This window comes from Athene cunicularia, assembly GCF_003259725.1.
Source record: "Athene cunicularia isolate RWA chromosome 4 unlocalized genomic scaffold, athCun1 chr4_part2, whole genome shotgun sequence".
Lineage (NCBI taxonomy): Eukaryota > Metazoa > Chordata > Aves > Strigiformes > Strigidae > Athene > Athene cunicularia.
The window spans coordinates 23,574,720-23,596,955 of NW_020799099.1; the positions used below are offsets into that span (position 1 = coordinate 23,574,720).

The 22,236-nt window shown below is 43.4% G+C and overlaps 2 protein-coding genes across 2 annotated transcripts; one reads left to right on the plus strand and one right to left on the minus strand.

The window, feature by feature from the left end:
- Positions 1-1,605: 1,605 nt before the first annotated feature.
- On the minus strand, positions 1,606-21,421 carry LOC113479687 (probable E3 ubiquitin-protein ligase HERC4). The gene is made up of 21 exons (XM_026847941.1): positions 21,255-21,421; positions 19,920-19,996; positions 19,145-19,366; positions 18,324-18,415; positions 17,602-17,732; positions 16,688-16,836; positions 16,299-16,375; positions 15,888-15,982; positions 14,624-14,683; positions 13,976-14,078; positions 13,628-13,811; positions 13,121-13,299; positions 11,891-11,989; positions 10,231-10,551; positions 7,268-7,396; positions 7,012-7,178; positions 5,903-5,969; positions 5,616-5,695; positions 4,389-4,572; positions 3,911-4,010; positions 1,606-3,283 (listed from the first exon to the last, which is right to left on the minus strand). Exons 1-21 carry the CDS (start codon positions 21,419-21,421, stop codon positions 3,069-3,071), a joined length of 2,898 nt encoding a protein of 965 aa, XP_026703742.1. The 3' UTR covers positions 1,606-3,068.
- PIGY (phosphatidylinositol glycan anchor biosynthesis class Y) lies at positions 7,315-8,444 on the plus strand. The gene is made up of 2 exons (XM_026847612.1): positions 7,315-7,401; positions 7,582-8,444. Exon 2 carries the CDS (start codon positions 7,757-7,759, stop codon positions 7,985-7,987), a length of 231 nt encoding a protein of 76 aa, XP_026703413.1. The 5' UTR covers positions 7,315-7,401; positions 7,582-7,756; the 3' UTR covers positions 7,988-8,444.
- Positions 21,422-22,236: the final 815 nt, after the last annotated feature.

The window sequence follows — 22,236 nt, forward strand, 5'->3', positions numbered from 1 at the left end:
AGTTAATACAAGTTATTATTCATTAGTGTTATCTCCACAAAGGCAGAGAGGGTGGCAGCTTTTACCTGCCCTGTGAACCCTCTTCCAGCAGGTGTTTTCCCCCAAAGTCCCTCACCAGGTGCTGTTGGTGGCCAGCCACCTGCTCCAATGGACCATGTCACAGACTTTTTACCAGGGCTGTGCAGAGATAGTGATGCTTTATCCCTAGTCAGTCCTGCCTGCTGTCAGAGCTTTTCACTGATATGGCAGTGTGAGGAGAGGAGGACAGCTAGTCACAGAGCACCCCACCGCAGGGAAACTGCCTCATGGGCCACAAGTCTATGCCCCAGCCGTCTGGGCCAAAGAACTGTTGTGGATAGGAAAAAATCCTTCTATGTGGCCACTGATGTCTCTGTGTTGCTCTGGAATCAATGAACTCTTCTGTGTATTTTCTTTTTTGGCCAATCCCATGTTAGGGAAGAGCTTTTCAGAGGGGCTCAGCTGGGGATTAGCTGACTGAGGAGAGGTCCTGCCACCTTCCATGGAAGCAGTATGGCTGTGTGGTGTCCTCTCAGCAGCAAATCCAGCATGTAGCTCACTACCAACACACTTCACCAGGCTACCTCCTTTGTTTCTCACAGCTTACAAGCTGTTGGGCTGCCCTTGCCCCCCAGATCCACCCTGGTTACATGAGCTGCTCTGCCAGGCTCCTGCGTGTCTCTACAGGTGACATTCAGATCAGGCAGTGGTCTAAAAAAAATTCCTGCTGCAAGTTCAATATACTTTTTCTGCCTGTGTCAAGCCTTTTAAACTCATGTAGCTGAGTGCAAGGCTCACTCATATTGTATCCCTCTGCATACCTTATAATGACCACTGCTTGAGGAAAGGTAGACACATCTTGGTGCTCAAATTCATTTCAGAAAATGACAGAGTGCTCTACTCTTCTCCCTCTGAAGGTTTTTCAGGGTTTTTTTTATAAAAGCAGGGCTTATTTGAGGGCAAATTAAAAATAGCCTTGAAAGTAACTCTGAGCTTTAATCTCCCATGTGACATTGCATCATACATGATGAGAAGGAAATACCTCCAGGCTCTAAATAAACCTATTATCATTTAATCTCTAATGGCTTATTTTGAAATCCAAACAGAATATATCTTTCGTGCACTTGCACAGCATAGAAGATCACTCTGGGTTTCCAAGCCTTAACAGAGGCTTAGAAAAACATCAAAGAGGAAACAAGCAACCAGGAGCAGGCTGGTGAAGAGCAGCAGGCTAAACTGCCATGATAGAAAGCTGTGATGGTGTGGCAGCATCAGCCGGGCATTGGATGAGGACACTCCAGCTCAACAGGGACAACAGCTCAGGCTTCTGCCAGCTCCTTCTTTCCACAAAAATACACCTGCAGCAGGGTGATGCCTTTCCCAGAGGATGCAATCATCCCTGTGGTGTCCCATCTGCCCCAGGAAGGTGAGGGGGACAGGGGATAGCTCTGCACAGGCCATATCCCCTTGCTCCCCTTGGCTGCCACTGGAATATTCAAGGCACCAGTTCCCCTTTTCCCACCACCACTTCTATGCCACCTGCTTTCCTGTACCACCCTGGCACTTGAGGTGCTTCAAGTTTTTATTTACTATACTGTAACTTAAAAGGAAGCTTTATTTTTCTTCATATGTAACAATGTCTTTTTTACTGAGCTGGAAATGCATAAATACTGCCTACGTTTTTCCTAAGAAACATGTACTTTCCTAAAGGAAAAAAAAAAAAAAAAGCACTAGCCTAACAGTCACTTCCAAACAAAGGTTTATATCATTTACTGGCATTTCAAAGAGGCAGCCTCCCTGGTCCAAATGAGTGTGCATGTGATACCCAACACAAAGTCAAGACAAAACAGGAAGTAAAGATTGCCTTCTTCTGGCTTTCAATTTTTGTATTCACCTAAAGCATATTCTGCACCAAATGTGAAAGACCTTGACTTGTTCAGCCTGTGCAATGCATCTAATTTGAAACAGACTTGTATCAGCCTTTGACTTCTCCTGTGCATGGCTTCCCCGTATTAATGAGGACAGAAAACACAGATACGCTGTCACATACAGGCAGCTGCGTAACACAGGAAGAACACAACTACAGGTGTGGAAATTTAATTACCATTTAATTCAACACAGTAAAAGTCTTCTTTACATATGTACGTCCACTGACACATTTAACACACCAAAGGAAAGACTGCTGAAAAATTATTGTTGTCTCTCTCTACATATATATATATATATATATTTACACAAAGCAAAATATACAGAAAAATACACATCATGACTTTACATCCTGACTGACATTGTCAATATCCTGCCAGTGTTACGCAGTTTCAACAATGAGCTTCCAGCAGCCCAGCGTGCCTCATGTCCACAGGGTTCTGCACAGAGCTGTTCTGCAAGCCTAGCATTTTGTTTAATTGCCAAACATCTCCTTAAAGATATAAACATGACACATATCACAGTGCTATCACACTAAAAAATTAAAAGTCCATTAATGCTTTAGAAATACAGCTTTTGACAAAGTCTCAAATCCTCATACTAAGAACTACTCTCAGACAGTCAAAGGCCATATCCAGGTGAGCACAGCCTGCTCCTTCAATTCACAGCCTGCAGGAACATGCCAGTCACCTTAGCATCAGTTGCTCCCCAAGAGAATCCCTAACTAATACAGATGAAAACCTTACACTAACTTCCTCTTGCATTGATGACTGCTGAGCATATACTGGCTGTGTGTTTGGTAATGTACAAATCACAGAATCCCTGCTGCTGAAAGCTTACTGACTAAACAAGACCAGCACGGTGCTGACAGGATGCACGTATATGTAAATATACTTGACTTATCAGCATGCTTCTTGGAAACATGTTAAATAGGAGTCTTCTTTCCTAACTTTATAATCTAACAATCAGGTATCTGGTCTAAGCTCATTTTTATAATCAATATAAAATCTCAGTGAATACACACACTCAAGTGTTTATAAAGTGCAGTAAAAATAAGGCAGAGAAAAACATGACACATGAAACTTTTTTTTTTTTTTTTGCTTTAAAATGCTCCTGACCAAGAGTTAGCACAAACCAAAACTTTCATTATGCTCTGTGGCACAGAGCAACTTTTTCTTGAGTATTCTTTTACTGCTGTATCTGGGGAGGAACAAAATGCGGCTGCAGGTATTGGCAAAAGGATAGACCTCATCTGGGTTTTCTGCTTGAGGATCTGCAATACAAAATGTAAAATATTCCAGTCCGTAGCCAGGGATTCGATCAGATCCTGACAAAAAAGCTGAAGGAATGAGAAAAACAAAAACAAGTTAACAAATTAAAAAAAAACACAAGATAATGTTATCAGAGGATGAAACTCATGGCGGTAAATTAGTGTAAAAATATGGCCATTTTCATAAGCAAATTATTTTGCTTTGTTGAATTTGTACCTAAATATAATAAAGTCTCTTGCTGATTCATAATAATTGTAAGTCCTCTTTTATTTTTACTTATATAGACTTTGTGGATGAGAAAGGCCAGGCTAGGTTTGACCTTCTATGTTTAAAAAGGATGAGCTAGCTTCTGCGATCCTTTGAGAAAGCTAAACCGCTTAAGTCAACATAGTCTGCTCACCCAAGTTGAGGCCTCTGACCAAGAACTGATAACCACAAAAGGGATAAAATAATTGCAAGGTTTGAGGCAGTCAGATGCACTCAGGCAAGCCTCAAGGGATGTGAGGAGGGTCAGAGCTGTGTCTGTGCATTTCTTTGTGTCACTTCTTTGTGGTTTTCACTAGAAAATGCAGCAGCAGAGGGAACACATCAAAAAGCTGTTTGGAACTATAGTATTTTCATGTGCAAGCATTTAAAATGTGTGCTGCAGGGGAGAGAAAAGGGCTATGAAAAGTTTAAAATGCCTTGCATATTACCAAGAAACATTTTCTTTTTTTCTTCTGGGAGTCTGTAAAACACAGTCCAAAAATTCCTGATGGTTCGATCTAACTTTTTATACTGTCTGTATGTCACATTCTGTCAAAGAGATAAAAACAAAATAGGCCAGTTAATCCTATTTCCATTTTGATTTAAAGCAACAATAGTTTATCTGATAAATTTTATAATGCTGTTCATAGATATTCAAATCCTCTTAACTTCTGGAATCTGCTTGTTCATTTGTTTTTCAAAGACTCATATATCCTTGAGCTATGACTTGATTTTAGTCCCCTATATTCTTGTACCTGATGCAGAATAAAAACAGACTCAAAACAATGACACAAATCCAAAAAAAAGAGAAAGTCCCTTGAGCTTCTGTTCTTCTGTTCATGACCCACGCACTCAATGAAAGAACACATCAGAAGGAGTTTATGCTCAGCAGATATAGCAGAAGTACACTGTGCTTGTATCCGATACCTTTTCCAGCAGATGCCAGTCAAATTCCGTGTGTCCCTGGAGAACAATCTGGAGTTCTGTGGGGTGAAACATCTTCCACTTTCTAGCTGGGCAGCCTCTTGAAAACCCTTGCATAAAGTCCTCAAATGGCTTCCGTATTGATTCATTGAACACATAATTCACATACAAGTCAACAAATTCTTTCCTGCAAATAAATTTTTAATCAAACAAGCCATGCAATAGGTGCTTTTTTAAAAGGAGAATTATAGAGAACTTTATTCCTTATTCCTTTATCCCGTATGATCTGCTCTACTGTAAAGACTCAGTCTTTACCAAAAGCAGTCATCACTGGCAGTTCTTTATTCATGGAATCAGCTGGGAGGATCATCACAAATAAAAGAGAATGCTGGCCAACATGGATTCATTTTGATAATACTCCTTGTACTTTGTGTGAACACTCCAGTGAATTCCTATCAGACACTTCACTATTAAGATGCAACCTAGCAGACATAAATGGTGTAAAGTCAGCAAAACTCCCACTGAATGCCCAAGAATTATCCTGAAATCAAAGTAAATATTTGCACAGCTACTAATCAGTACAGCTTCACTCTTCTTTCTTCTTGTAATGGGGATTTGTTTAGTGACAGTGTACTTGTACAAACAACTCGATGTAAATGTACTTCAAGCTTCCTAAACAGCCCTTTCCTGCATCCCTATGGGGTCCTCAGATCATCTCTGTAACTCAGGCCACAGAATTTCTCTCTGTACCCTGTGCTGAAGTTAATATTGACACACCTTATTGATAGATTACTCCTTCTCTGTTATATACAAGATACACTCCATATATAGAACTATGCAGGAAACATTTTTCCCGTAAAAAAAAACTTATAAAGGTGTACCTATAGCTGGATTTCCCAGACAAGTTATCTGTATTTCCCTGAAAGTACTGTTCAGGGGTATCTTATACATTTGTTAGAAATTTCCCTAATAAGGCCACGCATCTCTGTATATGCACATGCCAGGATGTCCAAGGATCCCCTTCTTGTCCACTGCTTACAAAAACTGCCAATGTCTGGCACATATGCATCACGTACAGCAAGAACCAAAAGCATACAACCTACTGGACCAAGACCAACAGCGCAATGCCAATGTTCAATATTTTATAAGAGTATATGGGGATGGGCAGATACGGTATTTCATACACTTGTAACAAGACAACAGAGTAAGAAAAAGAAAAATAAAACCAACCTGTTATCCTTAGTGACGGGAATGTTGGCACCATTTTTTTTAAGTTCAACAGTAACCATGGAATCTCCTTCTTCCATTATCTATGCAAATAAATAAAAACATATTGGATGCTACATCTATATATGACAGATACATATGTGCTACATCTACTATTCTTTCTTTCTGCAGGGCCTAACATAGCACTCTTACTAGTTTTGAGTTTACTGACAAGTTGTGTCATTTGCAGTGGGACACTGTCTTGCCTGAGTACATGCATAGCACGTCAGAATGGCACAATAGTGTCTTACTGTGAAGTCCATGTCCAGGCTCTCAAGGGTATGATCACATTCTTCATTCAAAATTCCCTGAAGATTCCTTTTGAAAAACAAGGGAAAAAAGAGAGAATAAACACGACCATTCAATGCTCTTTCAAATTCCACTGAAAAACATTTTCTGACAAGCAGTATTTAAATGCACATCTATAGAGAACACCTGTACTCACAGAGAACCTTCATATATGGCCCTAAACTGATCTATACACTTATGTCCTGCTGCTGTTGTGAGCTGAGGGCAAATGCCCTCTCTGCAAAGGATTCCAGGCAAGCTCACCCCCATGCCCTGTGGGGCTAACTTTACACAAAGTTCAGCAGCAAGTGGGCTTGGTCCACAGCCTTGTTCTCCCAGATATCATCTAGTGGGATGATCTGGGAGAACTGTTTTGGGGTGGTGCAGCACCTCTCAAAGTATTGCAGGCAACCTGATGTTTCAGTCTACTGTGGACATTTTTGCACCTCAAGGGAATCATTGGCTCATGGGAAGGAGCTCTCATCTTTTTGGCTGTTTTTAGCATTTGTGTGGAAAGCTGGGCATCAGGGGCCTAGAAGCTTTATGTTGGTGGCAGTAGCACCTCTCCCTGCTGTACCTGCCTGAAACTTTCCCAGCGTGTGGAAACTCTGCACACGGGCTCTCAGATCTGGCACAACTGCAGCATATGGCAATACTGTGCTTGTGCATAACAACACGGTGGAAATAAATAATTACCAAATCGGAGAAAAAACCCCAACATTAGCAACTGGGTGCTCAGTTATTCCATGTCTGAACCACAGCTCAAAATAACTGGAACTATATATTCACAGTGTGAACATGAGCTCACGTGGAGCAGAAATCTGACCCCCTCTAAGCCACAGGGCTTCACTTTTTATTTTGGCGATGCCAGCCTCTGTTTGAGAGCAAAATCCGTGCCCTGCACAAGGACCACTTTGGCAACCTGTAGGTTTTAGCAGCTCCGCAATGGCAAACATAGGTGCCACGGGTACCCCGAACACTGCCTTGGCGTCCTCGGTGCGCACCGCCAAGCTAGGAGACCCGCCTCGGCCGTAGCTTCCCCGCGAACGCCCGGGGCTCGCCCGGTCCGTACCGGCCTGTGGCTGGCAACAGCTCTTCCAGGTCCTCCAGGGCGGGCGGCAGGCCCAGCAGCTTTTTGTAGAGCGCCCTGGGGAAGGGGAAGGGTGCCATGCGCCCGTTGTACAGGGCCATGCCAAGCAGCGTCCCGATCCGGTAGAAGGTGTGCTCACCGCTCGGGGCCTGGTGGAAAGCAGACCCATCAGAGAAAGCCGTGACCTGCCTTTCCCGGGGAGCAAGCCCCCCACACCCCGGGCCGCGAGGCCCCTTACCTGGCTGGGGAACCACGCCAGGTCGGAGGCGACGCGGCGGAAGACGCCGGTGCTGGGTTGGCAGAGGGTCCTGGCGGCGACGCTGAAGAGCTCCTGCGCTTTCTGGTGTGCCCGCTCTCCAAGCGGCCGCTGAGGTGAGGTGAGGGGCGCGGGCCGCGCCGGGCCCTCCAGGGGCGGGAGAGCAGCTCCCGCCGCCAGCCCTTGGCCTGCTGCTGCCGCCCCGGGTCAGGCGGGAAGGGCTGCCAGAGGGCAAACCCAAGTTATTTACTCCTCCGTTTGTTTGTTTGTTTGTTTTCCCTGACTTGCCTGGCCAGGTACGAAGAAGCTACCAACGAGCTCATTAACGAGGAGCTGGGCATTGCATACCCTATCATCGACGGCATCCCGAACATGGTCCCAGAGGCTGCCAGGACCACTCAGAAGAAGCCCCCAGCTGAGGGCTCGAAGCAGCCCTGAGGACTCCCCAGGCACAGTGCTAAAGCGGGGCCGATGGCTGGGGGAGGCATGCTGCCCTCCCTGCCCACGCTCACTGTACTTGTTCCTCTCCTGTCCCTAGCAGGCTTGTTTTACTCAGCCAGCGTAGATGAAAGCTTCCCACAGGGCTGCACCAGTACAAGCAGTTTATGTTTCTACAGTCTCCTCCTTCCTATCACAATACCAGTTTATGTATTTTTCCACCTGTGGACCTGGATGGGGATTAAGCTTTTTAGGCACAACTAGTACGATGCATTTGCTAATCTCTGGGCTTCTCTAAAGCAACACGGTTTATTTAATCTCATCAGGTATTGCAGTTGATTTGAGAGAGTTCCCTTCTGGCACTAGTGACTGTTGTCATTTTCTTAGTAGTATCTGGAACTGTATAAAGTCCTCTGCAGCAGCCTATTTCTTAATTACTGCTAAGGCAGATAAAGAGGAGGAACAACAAGAAGCACTAATTCCTTCTAGTGTATCCTTTCAAGAGTGTTGTGCATTTGTAGTGGCACTAATGAAAATCCTCTAGGTGGTAATTGTTTTTGCGGAAGAACTGTACCCTGACTGAAATAACTGATACAGTGATACGAATCTCTCTTTGAATTACAAGGTTTGGTTTTGTTTTGAACTGATAGGTGTATTGAAATGTATTTGTCTCACTGTCAGAATGTAAAATAAATTAGGCTCATGTTTAGTAACAAAACTTGAGTTAAATGAAGACATTTACTTGAACGATACCCATGTCTGTATGTCCAGTAGCTGCTTGCTTGCTGTGGGGAAATGAGAGCACTCCAGAAAAGATGTACTTTAGTATTTGGGGATTTTGTTAGGGTGGCCTCCAACATATTCCAGTGTCTGCTTAGGAGAGATGTATGTCCCTGTACTATTTGTTAAATGTGTCTTGGTGCCCAAGTTTGATAGGCAGGCTGGGTCATCTTCATTAAAGAGGCATCTTCTGACAGGTTAGTGGTAAAACAACAACAGAGTCCAGGATTTGGTAGCCAAGTTGGCAGCTACAGATGCTGTTTAAGTATGCAGAGTATCTTTCTGCTTAGCACTATCATCACTAGACAGGAAACAGCAGATACTCTTGCTAAATACTTCAACCTTTCCTGTTTTCATTTACAGAAACACTAGAGAATGGAGTGACAGACCACTATGAGGGTGTCATGTGCAAAGAATTGTGTTCTCGGTATTGACTGACAAAATGTCTTCACAGGACACAGCTACCAAGGGGGCAGGTTAATGCTATGATAACCTATTATAAGGGTTTCTTTGTTATGTTTTGCTACTGGGTGGTGTATATCTGCTACACAAACACATGAATGTCCTTTACGTGCTAAAAAATTCAGAAATGCAGCACCAAGTAGTAAATACTGCAGACCTGAGTGTCTCTTGGTGGGATACTAACAATGCAGTCAAATAAATCTGGCTGCTGCTGGGCAAATAATGCTGTCATGCACAGTGTGAAAGGCAGTGCCTGCAAGAGGTGTATTTGAAACCTGACTCCAGCTACGTGCAGCTGTTTGTTGGGACTCCCTGTACAATCAGTGGAGAGACTCCAGATCTAGAGCACAGTACAGAGCACAAGTTGTAAACAAATGTAGCTTTCAGCTGATGTAGTGAGGGAGGGGGAAGGAGAAGTAGCTCTAGGAGTCATTGTGACTCTTCTCCTAAGTGTACAGGAAGGAAAACCTTTGACAGCTCTGGTTGGTAAGAAGGCTCACTTGAAAAGAACCAGAACTGGGTACTAGGGCACTGAGGTTGGTGGTTCCTGCTGTACCAGTGTGGTGCTAGACTCTGATGACCCTTGTGTTAGTGACCAATACGGCACATGGTCCCCAAGCTGAGCTCCGCTCTGGCCAGGTGCCCTGTTCCTACATCACTCATCTTCTGCAGGACTGGGCTAGCATTGTAATACCCCAAAAAAATACAGCTGTCAGAACCTTTGGGTTTGTGTGGAAACCACAGACTAAAGCCACATGGAGACAGCAGCATTATAATCAGCTTTTCATCTCTTGCTGGCACTATCCTTCCTTTCCCTTCAGGCAGCATCTCCGTGAAATAAACGTCTTCTGTGGCTGTGTCACTTGCTGGCCTCTTAAGGCTGGCTCCCCAGTCACCAGGTTTTTCACCTATAGCAAACTAGTCTAGAGTCTTTAAAGCCAGTCTAGCAGTCATAGTAATGGACTTTGCCAATTACCAGTTTCCTGAGCAACTCTATTACATTACCCTAAAGCAACTTTCACAGTAAATAGCACTGCCACTTGCATTTAACTTATGCCAACAAAGCTTGATGGCTACCTGGAGTAAGAATGTAAGATACTGCCCTCCAGATTTACTCTACAACCCCTGTGGAACATGTTTTATAAGAATTTGATAACTAGCTGTTTTGTTGTATGCTCAGTGAACACTGAAACCCTTCTACCAATACTTCAGTAACACTGAAAACCAAAGAGCAATGCAGCAATATATTCAGAGCTAACAAATACTACAATTTGGTTTCTTACCTTTAAGATCTTCTTGAAATGCTCAGTTGATGCGATATTTAAATGGGTCCATATGTCTTGCAGAAGGTACTGTCTTCTGACTGGAAAAATCCAGTGTTCCGGCTCCATCACTATGAAGGCTATCTGAAGATTGAAGTAACAGTATGTTAGAAGTGTATTTTTCTCTTCTGAATTGTAAAAAAATTTACAAAAACTTACCTCACTAAAGGGGCTGGATAGAGCGTTACGTTCTGTATTATGAATGGCAATCTTGTCGTGCATGTCAAAGATGCATGGATATTTTGTCAGCTTCCACAGGGCCATCTGAAGTGACAAGGAAGAAAGAAAAAGATGTGTTGATTTTCTCTTGTAAAATTAGAGTTCAGGGGTACATGTGCAGACTGAACTGCCAGTCTGTACCCTGGCAAAGTCCTGTGTCTCTGAAACATGCCCTTCTTGCGTACAAGAATGCTACACCAACAGAGGCACACTTTCTAAAAGCAGCTTCTAAACACTTCTGTGAGTGGGAAATCCTGACAGAGAGGCATCTGAACTGTCTGTGCAGGCAGACACTTGTGTTACAGTGCCCCAAGAATAAAACACAGGGCGAGTGATTTTAATAGCATCTTCCATAAATCAGCTAAACCAAAACACATAGTAAAAATGTCCTGGATACCCATGTTATGGTACACTGTTGTTAAAAACTGTTGGGTTTATTATCTGTAATACCAAAAGTAGATGTTGGTATACAAAATAATCTAATTCAAAGTGTTACACCTCCAGTGTGGTAAGTAAGCAACTTCAGGTAAAGTCCTATTTGGCTTTTGATTCTATACTGCTTCTCAAACCTCCTCCTCCTCTGCTCTGTTAATTGGTACAAAATTGGTACATCAGCAAATGAAAGCTTATGAAACAATTAGGCAGTTGTCCTGCTAATTCCAGCCAAGTTGCCAGATAGGCAAAAAATGTGGTTAAGGAAGCCCCTACTATCTACATTTCCATTTCACAGAATCATTCAGCTTGGAAAAGACTGTTGGGATTAATGAGTCCAACCATCATCCCTACTCTACAAAGTTCTTGACACCATATCCCCCAACATCTCATCTAAACGACTCTTAAACAACCTCGGGCTGCTTCCTGTGACACTGATTGCATTTGGTAGCTAATTTTCACTCCTTTATGTCCTCAAGAAATCAACCATTTCACAGATTATGTTTTATTACCATGGCTTTTTTTTTAGATGTAAGTAAATAGAAATGCTTAGTAGGATTTCTCCGCAAAAGTTTAGAGAACTCACAATATTTCTGTTAATCAAACATAATAAAATCCAGAGTAACAAGAAGTATAGCAACCATCCCTTACGGTGCTATTTCACACTTGATCACCAGTTCAAAGCAAGTATCACTGCTTAAGATACTGGAGGACAGCTCCAACTCTTAGAACCAGGGGTCATCATCTCAGAAAAGGCACTATTGTAGCTGCCAAAATACCGGGATGGTAAATGGCTTGCATAATTTAGAACAGATGGAGGGCTAGGGAAAATGCATTGTCTTTGAGATGGACTAGGCTAGAGTCTAGAGCTGACTTTCATATATATCAACTCATTTAAATAAAACAGAAAAAAAAATCCTGCTTCGCACTGCTGGTAAGATTTTATACTTACTTCTTTTACATTAAAGATGAAACACAATGCTATAATCGCTTTCACTTGAGGCACGTAGAAGTTGTTTTCTTGTACTCTGAAACCAGTTCTGGAGTTCACCTGTATTGATATATATGATATGAAAAAGGGTGTCAGCAGATCTAGTGAGCTATGCATCTGTGTGGCAGGACAGGACTAAGGAGTATCAGGGCTTTCTGCAGAAAGTGCTCTGAGATTCTGCACAGAAGCGGAAGGGTAGAAGTGCTATGAGTAGCACAGCACTCAACTGTGAGAAGTCTCAGAAAACCATGTATAAACTAGCAGCAGAGTAATTTTCATTTACAATGAAGAGCCCTTAACAGGACTCCATCAGGAAAGGTATGTTTCACTTTGCAGGACAATCTGATATTCCCTATTCACATTCATAATTGTTGTCTGGCAAAGATATGATTTCTGGGGACACAGTGAACATGTAAAGCTCCAAATGATGGAACCACTTATGGAGGAGTAGGCTTGTTGCACTTTTCAGTTTATTTTTCTGGATGAAACAGATTCAAGAGTCTAAACTTCGAGGCCTAAACCTGCATTCTCAGCCAAAAGGATATTAAATTCTGAGCAAAATTTAATGGCTCACTCTGATTCATAGGAAGTGCATGCTTGAGCTCTTGACTTTCTTGAAACTTGAACATCTCAGAATGAGAAAGGATGGTTGTCAAGAAGAATACCTATTGCCCCCTTTTTTTCTGCCGTTTGTATGCAGCTAAAGGTGCTTTAATTCTATTGTCCCAGAAAATTTCTTGGGTAATGGGCTCTTAAAGCATCACACAGTCACGACATGCCAAGCAGGTGGGTTGTCTCTTAAATTATTAACTTGAGCAGTTGCTGGGGTGAGGGATCTCACCAGCAGAAAGGGGAATGAGCATGCTACACAGTGGATACCACATCAGTAGCTCTGTACACATCAGTGCATGCACTCCTCACACCACTGAAAGCATCCCTCCCCCTGCCAGGGGCTGTGACGTGCTTCAGCTCTGCACTTCTCTAGAGGGTCAGACAGGCACAAGTCAAGAGCAGGATTCCTCCAAAGCTATGCTGGTGTAGAGCCAATGAGATTCCCGAAGCAATGTCAAATGACAAGGTCCCATGTTCCCTTTTAAGAGGGAAACCCAGAGAGAGAATTCAACAAGTAAAAAGGATTAAAATACTCATACTGATACATCCTATCTCTTCAGGATCCAAACACTTTCTCACCTGGTAAAGAATCTGCAGTATTTGCAGAGTCACTGTTTCATGTGGGTGCAGGTGGAAGAGGTTTCTTTGGCTGTTTCTGACTTCTATGTGAAATTGAAAGAGGCTTTTCTGGGAAACCCTCTGATACAGAGTGACCAGCTTCTTGAAGAAGGATATTTCTAGATTTGACCACAGGCATTCTGTAAACAAAACAGCTAGTGAAGTATCCATCGCAGGTAACATGCAAATAACTTCAATTCCTGGATGAAGCTGCATTTTCTCTTTTTTATCAAATGAATTAAAGCCAAAAAACGCTTAATTTTGCAGTACACAAAATAGGAAACCTCAAACTAAGAATTCTGTTTTTCTTGTGTCTTGCTGCATAGTCCTCATGTTTCTACTTCTACTGAAAGTACTTTTTTCAGGCTGAATTCTAGAACAAATTACATCAGTGATAATAACTCTTGCTCTGCAGCTGAAAACGACCAAGTATTTAAATCATTCAGTTCTATCATCACAAAATACTACCAAGAGTTTGCAGGTCCTTTGGCTGGAGCTGTGTGATGGCTTGTGCTAGAAGCCTGAGAGAATGGGAAGAGCTCTTATCCTCTCCCTGCAGAAGGAAAGGCAAGATCAAGTAGACTCTGAAATTTTCAGGAGAGATGGGAGAGGAAGACAATGATGGCAGTAACTTCTCAATCTCCTTTTGCACCTTCAGAGGGAAAAAAAAAAAAAAAAAAAAAAGAAGGGTAAAAAATGCAATTATATTTTGCCAAAATAATCTATGAATTAGGTTGGCATGAAATTCCCAAGTTTCATGCACAAATCCAGAGCTCCTCAGTATCTGTGTAGTGAGAATCCTTATATCATCCTTACCTCTTGGAAGACTTCTGGCTTCTTGCTGATCTTCTCATAAAAATGTTGCACTTTGGCTATGTCTACACCCGAGAATTCTTTGGAAGTTTTGAAATGTTTGTCTCTATCACAAAGGAAAAAAAAAAGAACACCAAATGATGTGAGAAGCTGGTTTTTGTTACTGACTGAAGAATAGTGAAGCATCTTAACATCAGAAAATACTTGGGAAGTTCAGCCCCAGCTCCAGTTTGTATAATTTCATCTATTCTAAGAAGATATTCTCGCTGTGGTGTGATCTGATTCTGTCCTTTCTGTCTTGTGTGGCTGTGCACTGTTAATGGTAGGCTTCCTGTATTTCACCCTAAAACAACTTGCACAGTGCCGGGAGGAGCTATTATGGATCTTTTGGGAGCTGTAGTAGTGCATAAAGGGATTATCATCCTCTGTCAAATGTCACTATAGGATAATCTGCTATAATGTGAGCTATTATAGCAAATTTCAATGGGACTGGGGGGATAAAAAATTTAATTTTAGCTTGGGCTTTGAAAAATACAGACTTGCTTCTTGCAAATTCAGATACAACTTATCTCTACATATGTGGCCTAAAATAACACTTTCTGGTCAGTTTACAAGCAGCCAATATATTCTGTCTGAGTCAGCGTACACTACCTTTTCTCCAGAAAGCTTCCGTTGATGCAAGCCTCAGATGAAAAGATCCACCTGATATTCCTGATAGTAAAAAACAAACCAATGTCAATCCTTTCAGCATGAGTAGCAACTTCAGGTTTTTAATTCTGAAAGAACAAAAACCATGTGTACAAGTGTGTTTGCACCTGACCAAGTAAAACTTTTCTTAGCACTACTTTATTGAGAGCATTGCAGAAGACATTGCATTCGAGGAGTTAGTGATCTTTGGCAAGCCACCTCTGCTTGTGTGAGGGAACCTGCTCAAGCATCCCATACCAGCATGGGCTGCATGTTGGTGGGTGTTATGATGGAGATAACTTCTTCAGACAGGTTGGGACATTACCTGCTTGTTATGCAAAATAAAAGGCACTGATGCATGGGAGGGAGGAGGAACCCCTCCACAGATGGAGGATCTTTGTAGCATGCTGAGGGAAAATCCATCAGGGTATCCATTTGCTGCTGCACAAAAGCTAGGTTCCCAGTGTCTGAAGGGATGTTAGACTTACTCACTACCTGTATTCCTGGTTCTATTCTTATTAAAGCAGCTGTTTTATCAAGCAATTTGCTGTCAGGAACTTCCTGTTGAGATCTGGAAAGAAAACTCTCTCTCTCACCCTCTCAACAACCACTTTCCAAATGATCCAAACCATACTAAAAGTGGCCAGGGAAACATTTAGATCAAAATTAACCAAGATTTTTAAATGCTCAAAATCAGCAGCTAGCCAAAGAAAATAACCTTCCATGTAAGATCTGAAAAAAGACTACATACTCATAATTTTCAGCCATAAGTGTAAGGCTTCCCACAGTAGTTACTTAGTGCTTTTGAAACTGGGCAACTAAAGAAGGGATCACTAATTTTTAAATGCTGACACACACAAAGCATTCTAGTTTGGGTACTCTGGATTATGGTTTTTGCACAAGGCCTCAGTCTGCAGACCAAATCTTTCACTGATTTAACTTGTTGGCTCTTCATCATCTTAACAGTCATTCTGTGCAAGAGGAGGAGGACAAACCTCCAAAGCCAGCCAGTATATCTGCTCTGTTCCTGCAAAAGGGTTATCAAAGGGCTGTTGCTTATCGACACCTCTTTTTCCTGTGCAAAACCTAAGTAAGAAGTGCTGGTACAAGATTCTGTCTCTGCTAAATTCTTGAACATCAGCCCCTACAATAGTGTCCAAAGAATAATTTTTAGAGAAAATCATGTATCGGGGGGAAAAAAAAAAACAGCAAGTTTCTTCTGACTTACTTTTTTATACTCTTCCAGTGTTGCGAACTGCAATTAGAAATCCATGTGTCCACATCTTTATCCTTCAGAGTGGCAATTCCATTCAAACAGGAATTCTGTGTGAAATCATTAAAATACTGATGAGGTTACAGGTCTAGCAGATGGGATTCTTTTTTTCAAGCCAATCATTACAAAAACATTTCAGCCTAAGTGTGAACAAATCAATGGTCATCCAGCATGATCCAGATGCATTAACCAGAGAACAGATATATATATAACTGCGCTACAAGTTAGTTTATGTGTAAACATGGAAAGAACCTCAAGAGACGTATATGAACTTGGTGCAGTAAGAGCAGGATGGAAAATCTAAATGTTTCCAGTAGTAATGTGAACAATGGTAAAATTATAAGCCATGATCAAATATGCACATACCTCATTGTTCTTGCAGAGGACAATACTTTGGTTTCCTCCTGCAATAATTTCAATCGCCTCTTGTGGCATGTCATTTTCTGTGAAAGAATAAAAATATTTTCAAAGGAACATTTGAAGAGACAGTCATTATCTTCAGAGAGTCCAGTGCACAGATACAGAACAGTAAAAAAATCCATCCGGTAGTAGCTGTCTGTCTAAAAGTTGTTTCTATGTGGCCATTACCCATGATGATAAATCAAGCAGCAAAGGAATTATCCATTGCTAGAATCTGTTGGGATGATCAAGCAAGCATGAGACATGTTAGCCTCTCAGTGTAAACATGAAATTAAGAAAGCAAGAATCTCCCTAGAAGAAAATACAGATTGTACACATCTGCAATGACTAATTACCCTGACAGGATCTTCCAGTATTCACTGGTGAATTGATGGGAATTGGTATCAACTGATGAGGCTTTCTCTCATCTCCCAGCGGTCCTTCTTCCTTAGAACCAAATGAATAGATTTTGTCCAAGGAGGGAACATAGACCAGGGTGTGCTGTCTGTTCAGAAAAAGAAGAATGGTCATAGCAAGCTAATACCACTGAGCTAGTCAGAATAAAATCTACAGATATGTTTTCAGGATGAATAGCTGAGGCTTGTCTTTAAAAGTCCTGACAGTTCAGCTAAAGAATCCCTTTAACCAAAGTCCTGGGACTCTTCCTTACATAAACATTCAGCAATAAAGAAATATATGGACTCAAATTTCCTATATTATCCTCTAATGTTTGTGATTTATCCTGGTTCCACATACAGAAATAAAGTGTTATGCCTTGCTAGCTTCATGCCCTTCCATTTTTTCAAGCACAGTTTCTATGCTGCTGAGCCTGATACAAAGCCCAGGAGAGTTGACAGGAGACTTTTTTCTGGCTCAGTTCCAGAAACTGGGTAATTATACCACTGTTCAGTTCTTTCCAAGGACCCACAAGTTTGTCAAAGTGGATGGGAACTCTGTGACTCTCCGGATGCAGGCTTTTAACAGTCTTTTGCCCTTTGGAACCCAATACACCCTGCATTTCTTAAAAGAGCAAAAACTAAGGGCATCTGGTATCTTTCGCAGCCCTCTGCTTGGCATGGGCTGAGGGTTCTGCTTTCACAGGGGCTGTGGCAGGAGGGTGCCTTTCACATGAGGAATGGGCAATATTCTGACACTGCTGACCTACTGGGATACAGGGATTTGAACATCTTGGTGACTCCCCTCACTACTGTTCTTCACTGATTCCCCTAAGACCTTGACCTTAGAAGGCACTTTATTTGTACTTTCCCACCTGCCACAGGCAACCTGAGAAGCTCTTGCTCCCCACAGCTCAGCTACCACACGAGGCATGAGTTCATTCCGGGTGGAGTTGTGACCGAGCTGGCCAGCCCCTCCTGCTCCAAAGGTGCACACCAACCCCTCCTGGAAGATGAAGAAGTAAACAACAGGACCACTGCGTTATTAATGGCATTCAAATGGTCACCACCAAGAGTGAGCAAGCAAGACACGTTATATGAGACTCTACTTAAAAGAGTTCCCTGATTCAAACACAGGTAGAGTTCACTTCTCATCAAACATAATCTTACGCTGCAATGTCCAAATCATTTAACTCCTGCAAAAAAAGCAGTTTAACTCCTGAGAATAACTCTCTGTTGTTTAAGAATTTTACTTGTATGAGTGAACCCTGCTGAATTAGCTATTGTTCACATTTTCTGAAGCCCCCAATATACTACCAAAAAAAAATTTTTTTTCAAAAATACTGAGAGTTGAACTGCACCTCTTTGCCCCAGGATTCCCATTCACCACCTCCCTGCAAAAGTCTGCATGCAGGTGATGGGAATCTGAGAAGAGGCCGGTTTCCCCAATACCTTAGTTAACATCCCTTGGGGATTGTCTTTAGACTCGGATGGAAGCAGGCATTGCCATCCCAATTTCTCCGTGTGCTGACTTTTAGTGGCATATCTTTTCTCACAGGGTGAGGTCTCAGATGCTGACTTTCCACTTCAGACTCACCTTGGAGAGAACTGCAGTGTGATCTGACCCGCATGAGATAAACACAGTCTTCCAGTGCTCTAACGCTCTAATGTATGATGGGGAGCTCCTGTCTGGAAAGAAGATGGTACTGCTAAAGTGAAAGAGTAGAGGGGGGAGGGTCTCACACAAAGAAAGATTTCTAAAATAGGGGGGGTTAGCACCTTTGAGTCTCCTCTTACAGCAGTTCATGCATTTACAACTTGATTTTGTGTTGTTTCCTACCCTCCACCATAAACATACTTTTTCTCATAATGTTTTTTTTCATAGTATTTTCATTTACATTCAATCTGAAACAAAACACAGCACTTTGACATCTGCTTGCCAAAAGGTATTTGGCTTCAAAAATATCTCTCAAGGGTGTGGACTCATTCAGACCCTGCTGACTTCAGATTCTGTCTGGCTAATTCTTCTCTCACATTGTGTTTACAGAGAACTAAAGAAGGCAAAGAGGTATAAAATTAATTTATTTCATTCAAGGCTGCCTGGAGAGAGAATGGGACAGGAAAGAGACCTCTGAGACACACAGTTTTAAGAGCCCTTGCTATCCAGTTGGCTCCATAAAATGACTGGAAGTTCTCTGTAGAAACACAACCCCTAAATCGCTTGTCCCTGCATGCCCTTTCTGGTCAGGATACAATAGCTCAGAAACAAATAACTTATCCAGGTATACCTTCTTCAAAAGACTTTATTGTCCACTGCTGTTCCAAAAGGGCTTGACAGTCCAGAGCCACTCCCATGTCTGCATTGACCAGGAAAACACCTTCCTACTGCTCTACTCCCAAACTGCTGTCCTTCCTTACCTTCTGTGTCTCCGAGTCCCAGCTGCCCAAAATTGTTCCTTCCCCAGGAGTACACAGCTCCAGAGAGTGACACGGCAACACTGTGAGCTCCTCCAGCAGCAATTTGAGCTAGTGGGATGCCCTTCAGTCTTTCCACCAACTGCGGTTGGGGGATGAGCGTGGTTTGGCTCCCCACTCCAAGCTGTCCATGGGCGTTCTGGCCCCAGGTGAAGAGCTCACCTCCTTCACACACAGAACAAAAGGAAACAGCTCAGCCTCACTGCCTCCCTTGAGTCTTTGGGAGTGGGAGTGAAAATTGTGCTGCTTTGAGGGATCTAGCTGCAAGGTGAGACCACCATCTGTGGCCAAATCTCCCTGTTTGCTTCTGACCCCTCTGGGGCAGCCCCATGATGCCCATGTGACTCTGCACAGCAGGAATAAAACCAGGGTGTTTCCACCCCTAAAGCCACACCTGCAAGAAGTTCCCAACCAGAGAAGTGCTCCCAACTTAAGACTGAGCAGGTCTGGTGACAACAGAGTGGGATGACCACATCTGCTCTCCACAGCACACCTTTGTGGAGGGGTAGCGGTCAGGAGCTGGAGAGTGACAGAGCTGCATGTCCCTGGGTGCTGGGAGGAAAGGGCAGTGCTGGCAGCCAGCGCACTTTGTGTCCCCCATCCTTTGCCAACTAGGTGTCACCAGCTACTGGGAGTCGTTCAAACACTCCCTTCCAAGCGCAAGTGTACCACAATGTGACTCCCATTTGGAGGAGAAGCGTGCTTTGAAAGAGGCTACCTCTGGACAGTGCCATGGCGTGCTGGTCCCCACATGCTATTTGAACAATATCTTGGTTTCTTAGTTCTTTCACCAGCCTAAAAAAATAATGAAAAAAAAAAAAAAACCCAAATCAAAACAGGTAGATGCTGTGCCATGAGACAAAGTAAAGAAAGAAGATCCTCTGCTCGCCAAGTCCTAGCATGCTTAGCAGGAATTACATGGAAAAATATAGGTGACCTGTAAGTTGATTCACCCTGCTCTTACGCTAGCCTACTGCAGCTGGGATAACTGATTTGATTGTGGTTTGCACCATGGGAAGCTGGGAGAGATTCAGGCTCAGCCCTAGGCAAGCTAACAGAAAACCCCACAGCAAACTGCTGTGCCATTTTTAGATGAGGATTACCCTCTGTCCTGGTTTTGGCTGGGGTAGAGTTAATACTCTTCCTAGTAGCCAGTACAGTGCTGTGTTTTGCATTCATTGTGAGAATAATGTCACTAACACACTGATGTTTTAGTGCTTGCTAAGTAGTGCTTATCCTAAGTTAAGGATTTTTCAGTTTCCCATGCACTGCCAGCGAGCAGGTGCACAAGAAGCTGGGAGGGAGCATGGCCAGCAGAGCTGACCTGAACTAGCAAAGGGATATTCCATACCATAGAACATCCTGCCCAGTATATGAACTGGGGGGAACTGGCCAGGAGGGGAAGATCGCTGCTCAGGCATTGGTCAGCTGGGGGTAACTGCACTGTCTTCTCTTGGGTTTTATTTCTCTTTCTCGTTTTTTATTATATTCCTTTTCATTACTATTATTATTATTATTATTATTATTATTATTATTATTATTATCATTATATTTTTAGGTTACTTATTAAACCATTCTTGTCTCACTCCACAAGTTTTACTTTTTTTCCGATTCTTCTCCCCATCCCACTGGGAGCGGAGGGGGTGGGGGTGGGGGGTGAGCAAGCAGCTGTATGGTGCTCAGTTGCTGGCTGTGGTTAAATCACAACCTCACAGCTTAATCAGAAGGTGGCAAGGTCTGGGTGTGCTTGGGTCTTTCAACCCCAGTTCTCCCAAGCCACGTGTGGTTTGCAAGTCATCCGCATTACTCTGGTATGTGCTACCGATCCTTACTAAATTTAAGAAACCTGTCCCATGCAGCTCAGATCTTGGTATCATCCTCAGAATCAGTGCAATTCTTGCTGGCTTGAAAAAGAAGATAAAGTTTTGGGTACTAGGAATGTATGTGTGCCAGTTCCCTCTCTATAACAGGAACACACCTCAGTCTCTTGGAAAAGTGAGACACATTTTCTAACCGTTACCATCCATACCTCCACCCTGTGAAAGCTTCTTACCTTGTCTTAGAGCAGTCAGCTGAAGCTGTAGCCCAGTGTTCAGAAAGCTTTCCATCAGGGGAGAGAGTGAGCATATGTGTTGCATCATGGTTTGAGCACTGCAACTTCTCATTCCTCTGTGACTGTGTGTGCTCTGCAAAACAAATACAGGCAAGCACGGCGGTCATGCCGAGGCAGCGGGCATCTTAGCCATCTTGGTGCCCTCCCCAAGATATCCATGTGCTACTGCTTCCACCAAGAGCTTCTGCTCCTCAGTGTAAAGTGAGACAAGTATGTATGATTTATTTTCTCAGGCCCCTTGGGGTTTCTGTGTCCTACCCACTGCTTGGTTTCATGCCAGGCGACTCTCCTGGCAATCACTAAAAGACAATTCTCTATCTTTTAGGCTGCAATGCCACCAGCTCCCAAGGCAATCAGCAAAAGCACACTATCACTTTTGCACAGCTGTGGGGTATCACAGGGAGATAAAGCACTTCCCGAGGTATCTCACTGCCCCCGATTTGTCACAGCCTTGGTGATGGGACGCCTTGAAGTCAAACGTTTCACAAGGCACTGGAGAAGCAATGGTGGAAAATGCACACCTTGCCTATTGACAGCAGAACGATGTCCCTTCCTGCCTACAGCTGAGGGGCTGCAGGTGATGTCCTGGCCCTGAGGCACCACATCTACGCAGTGTCCTGCGTGTGGCCCTACCGCAGCGCAAGTGTCTGAGCGCCAGGACGGCCAAGCGTGCAAGGTGCTCACAGCAAAGCCTTCCCTGACAGCCCCGGGGACTCGCTGTCCGCCCTTCCCACGCCTCCCCAGCTTAACCCCAACGCGTAACCAGACAAGGAAATTCACGTCGTGCTCTCCCTCCTCCCAGCCTCCCCCGACGGCCGCGCACCGGGACGCGTTTACGCCGCTCATACAGAGGTTCGCCCCCCGCCGAGAGCCCCGGCAGGGCGCTCACCGCCCTCCCCGGCCGCTCCGCTCCCGCCGGTCT

Coding starts and splice junctions, on each gene's coding strand:
- PIGY (XM_026847612.1), top strand. CDS start 7,757: ATGGCTGGGGGAGGCATGCTGCCCTCCCTGCCCACGCTCACTGTACTT.
- LOC113479687 (XM_026847941.1), bottom strand. CDS start 21,421: ATGACCGCCGTGCTTGCCTGTATTTGTTTTGCAGAGCACACACAGTCA. Junction 17,733..18,323: donor ACACTGCAGTTCTCTCCAAG/GTGAGTCTGAAG, acceptor TTCATCTTCCAG/GAGGGGTTGGTGTGCACCTT. Junction 14,684..15,887: donor CACTGGAAGAGTATAAAAAA/GTAAGTCAGAAG, acceptor TTTTACTATCAG/GAATATCAGGTGGATCTTTT.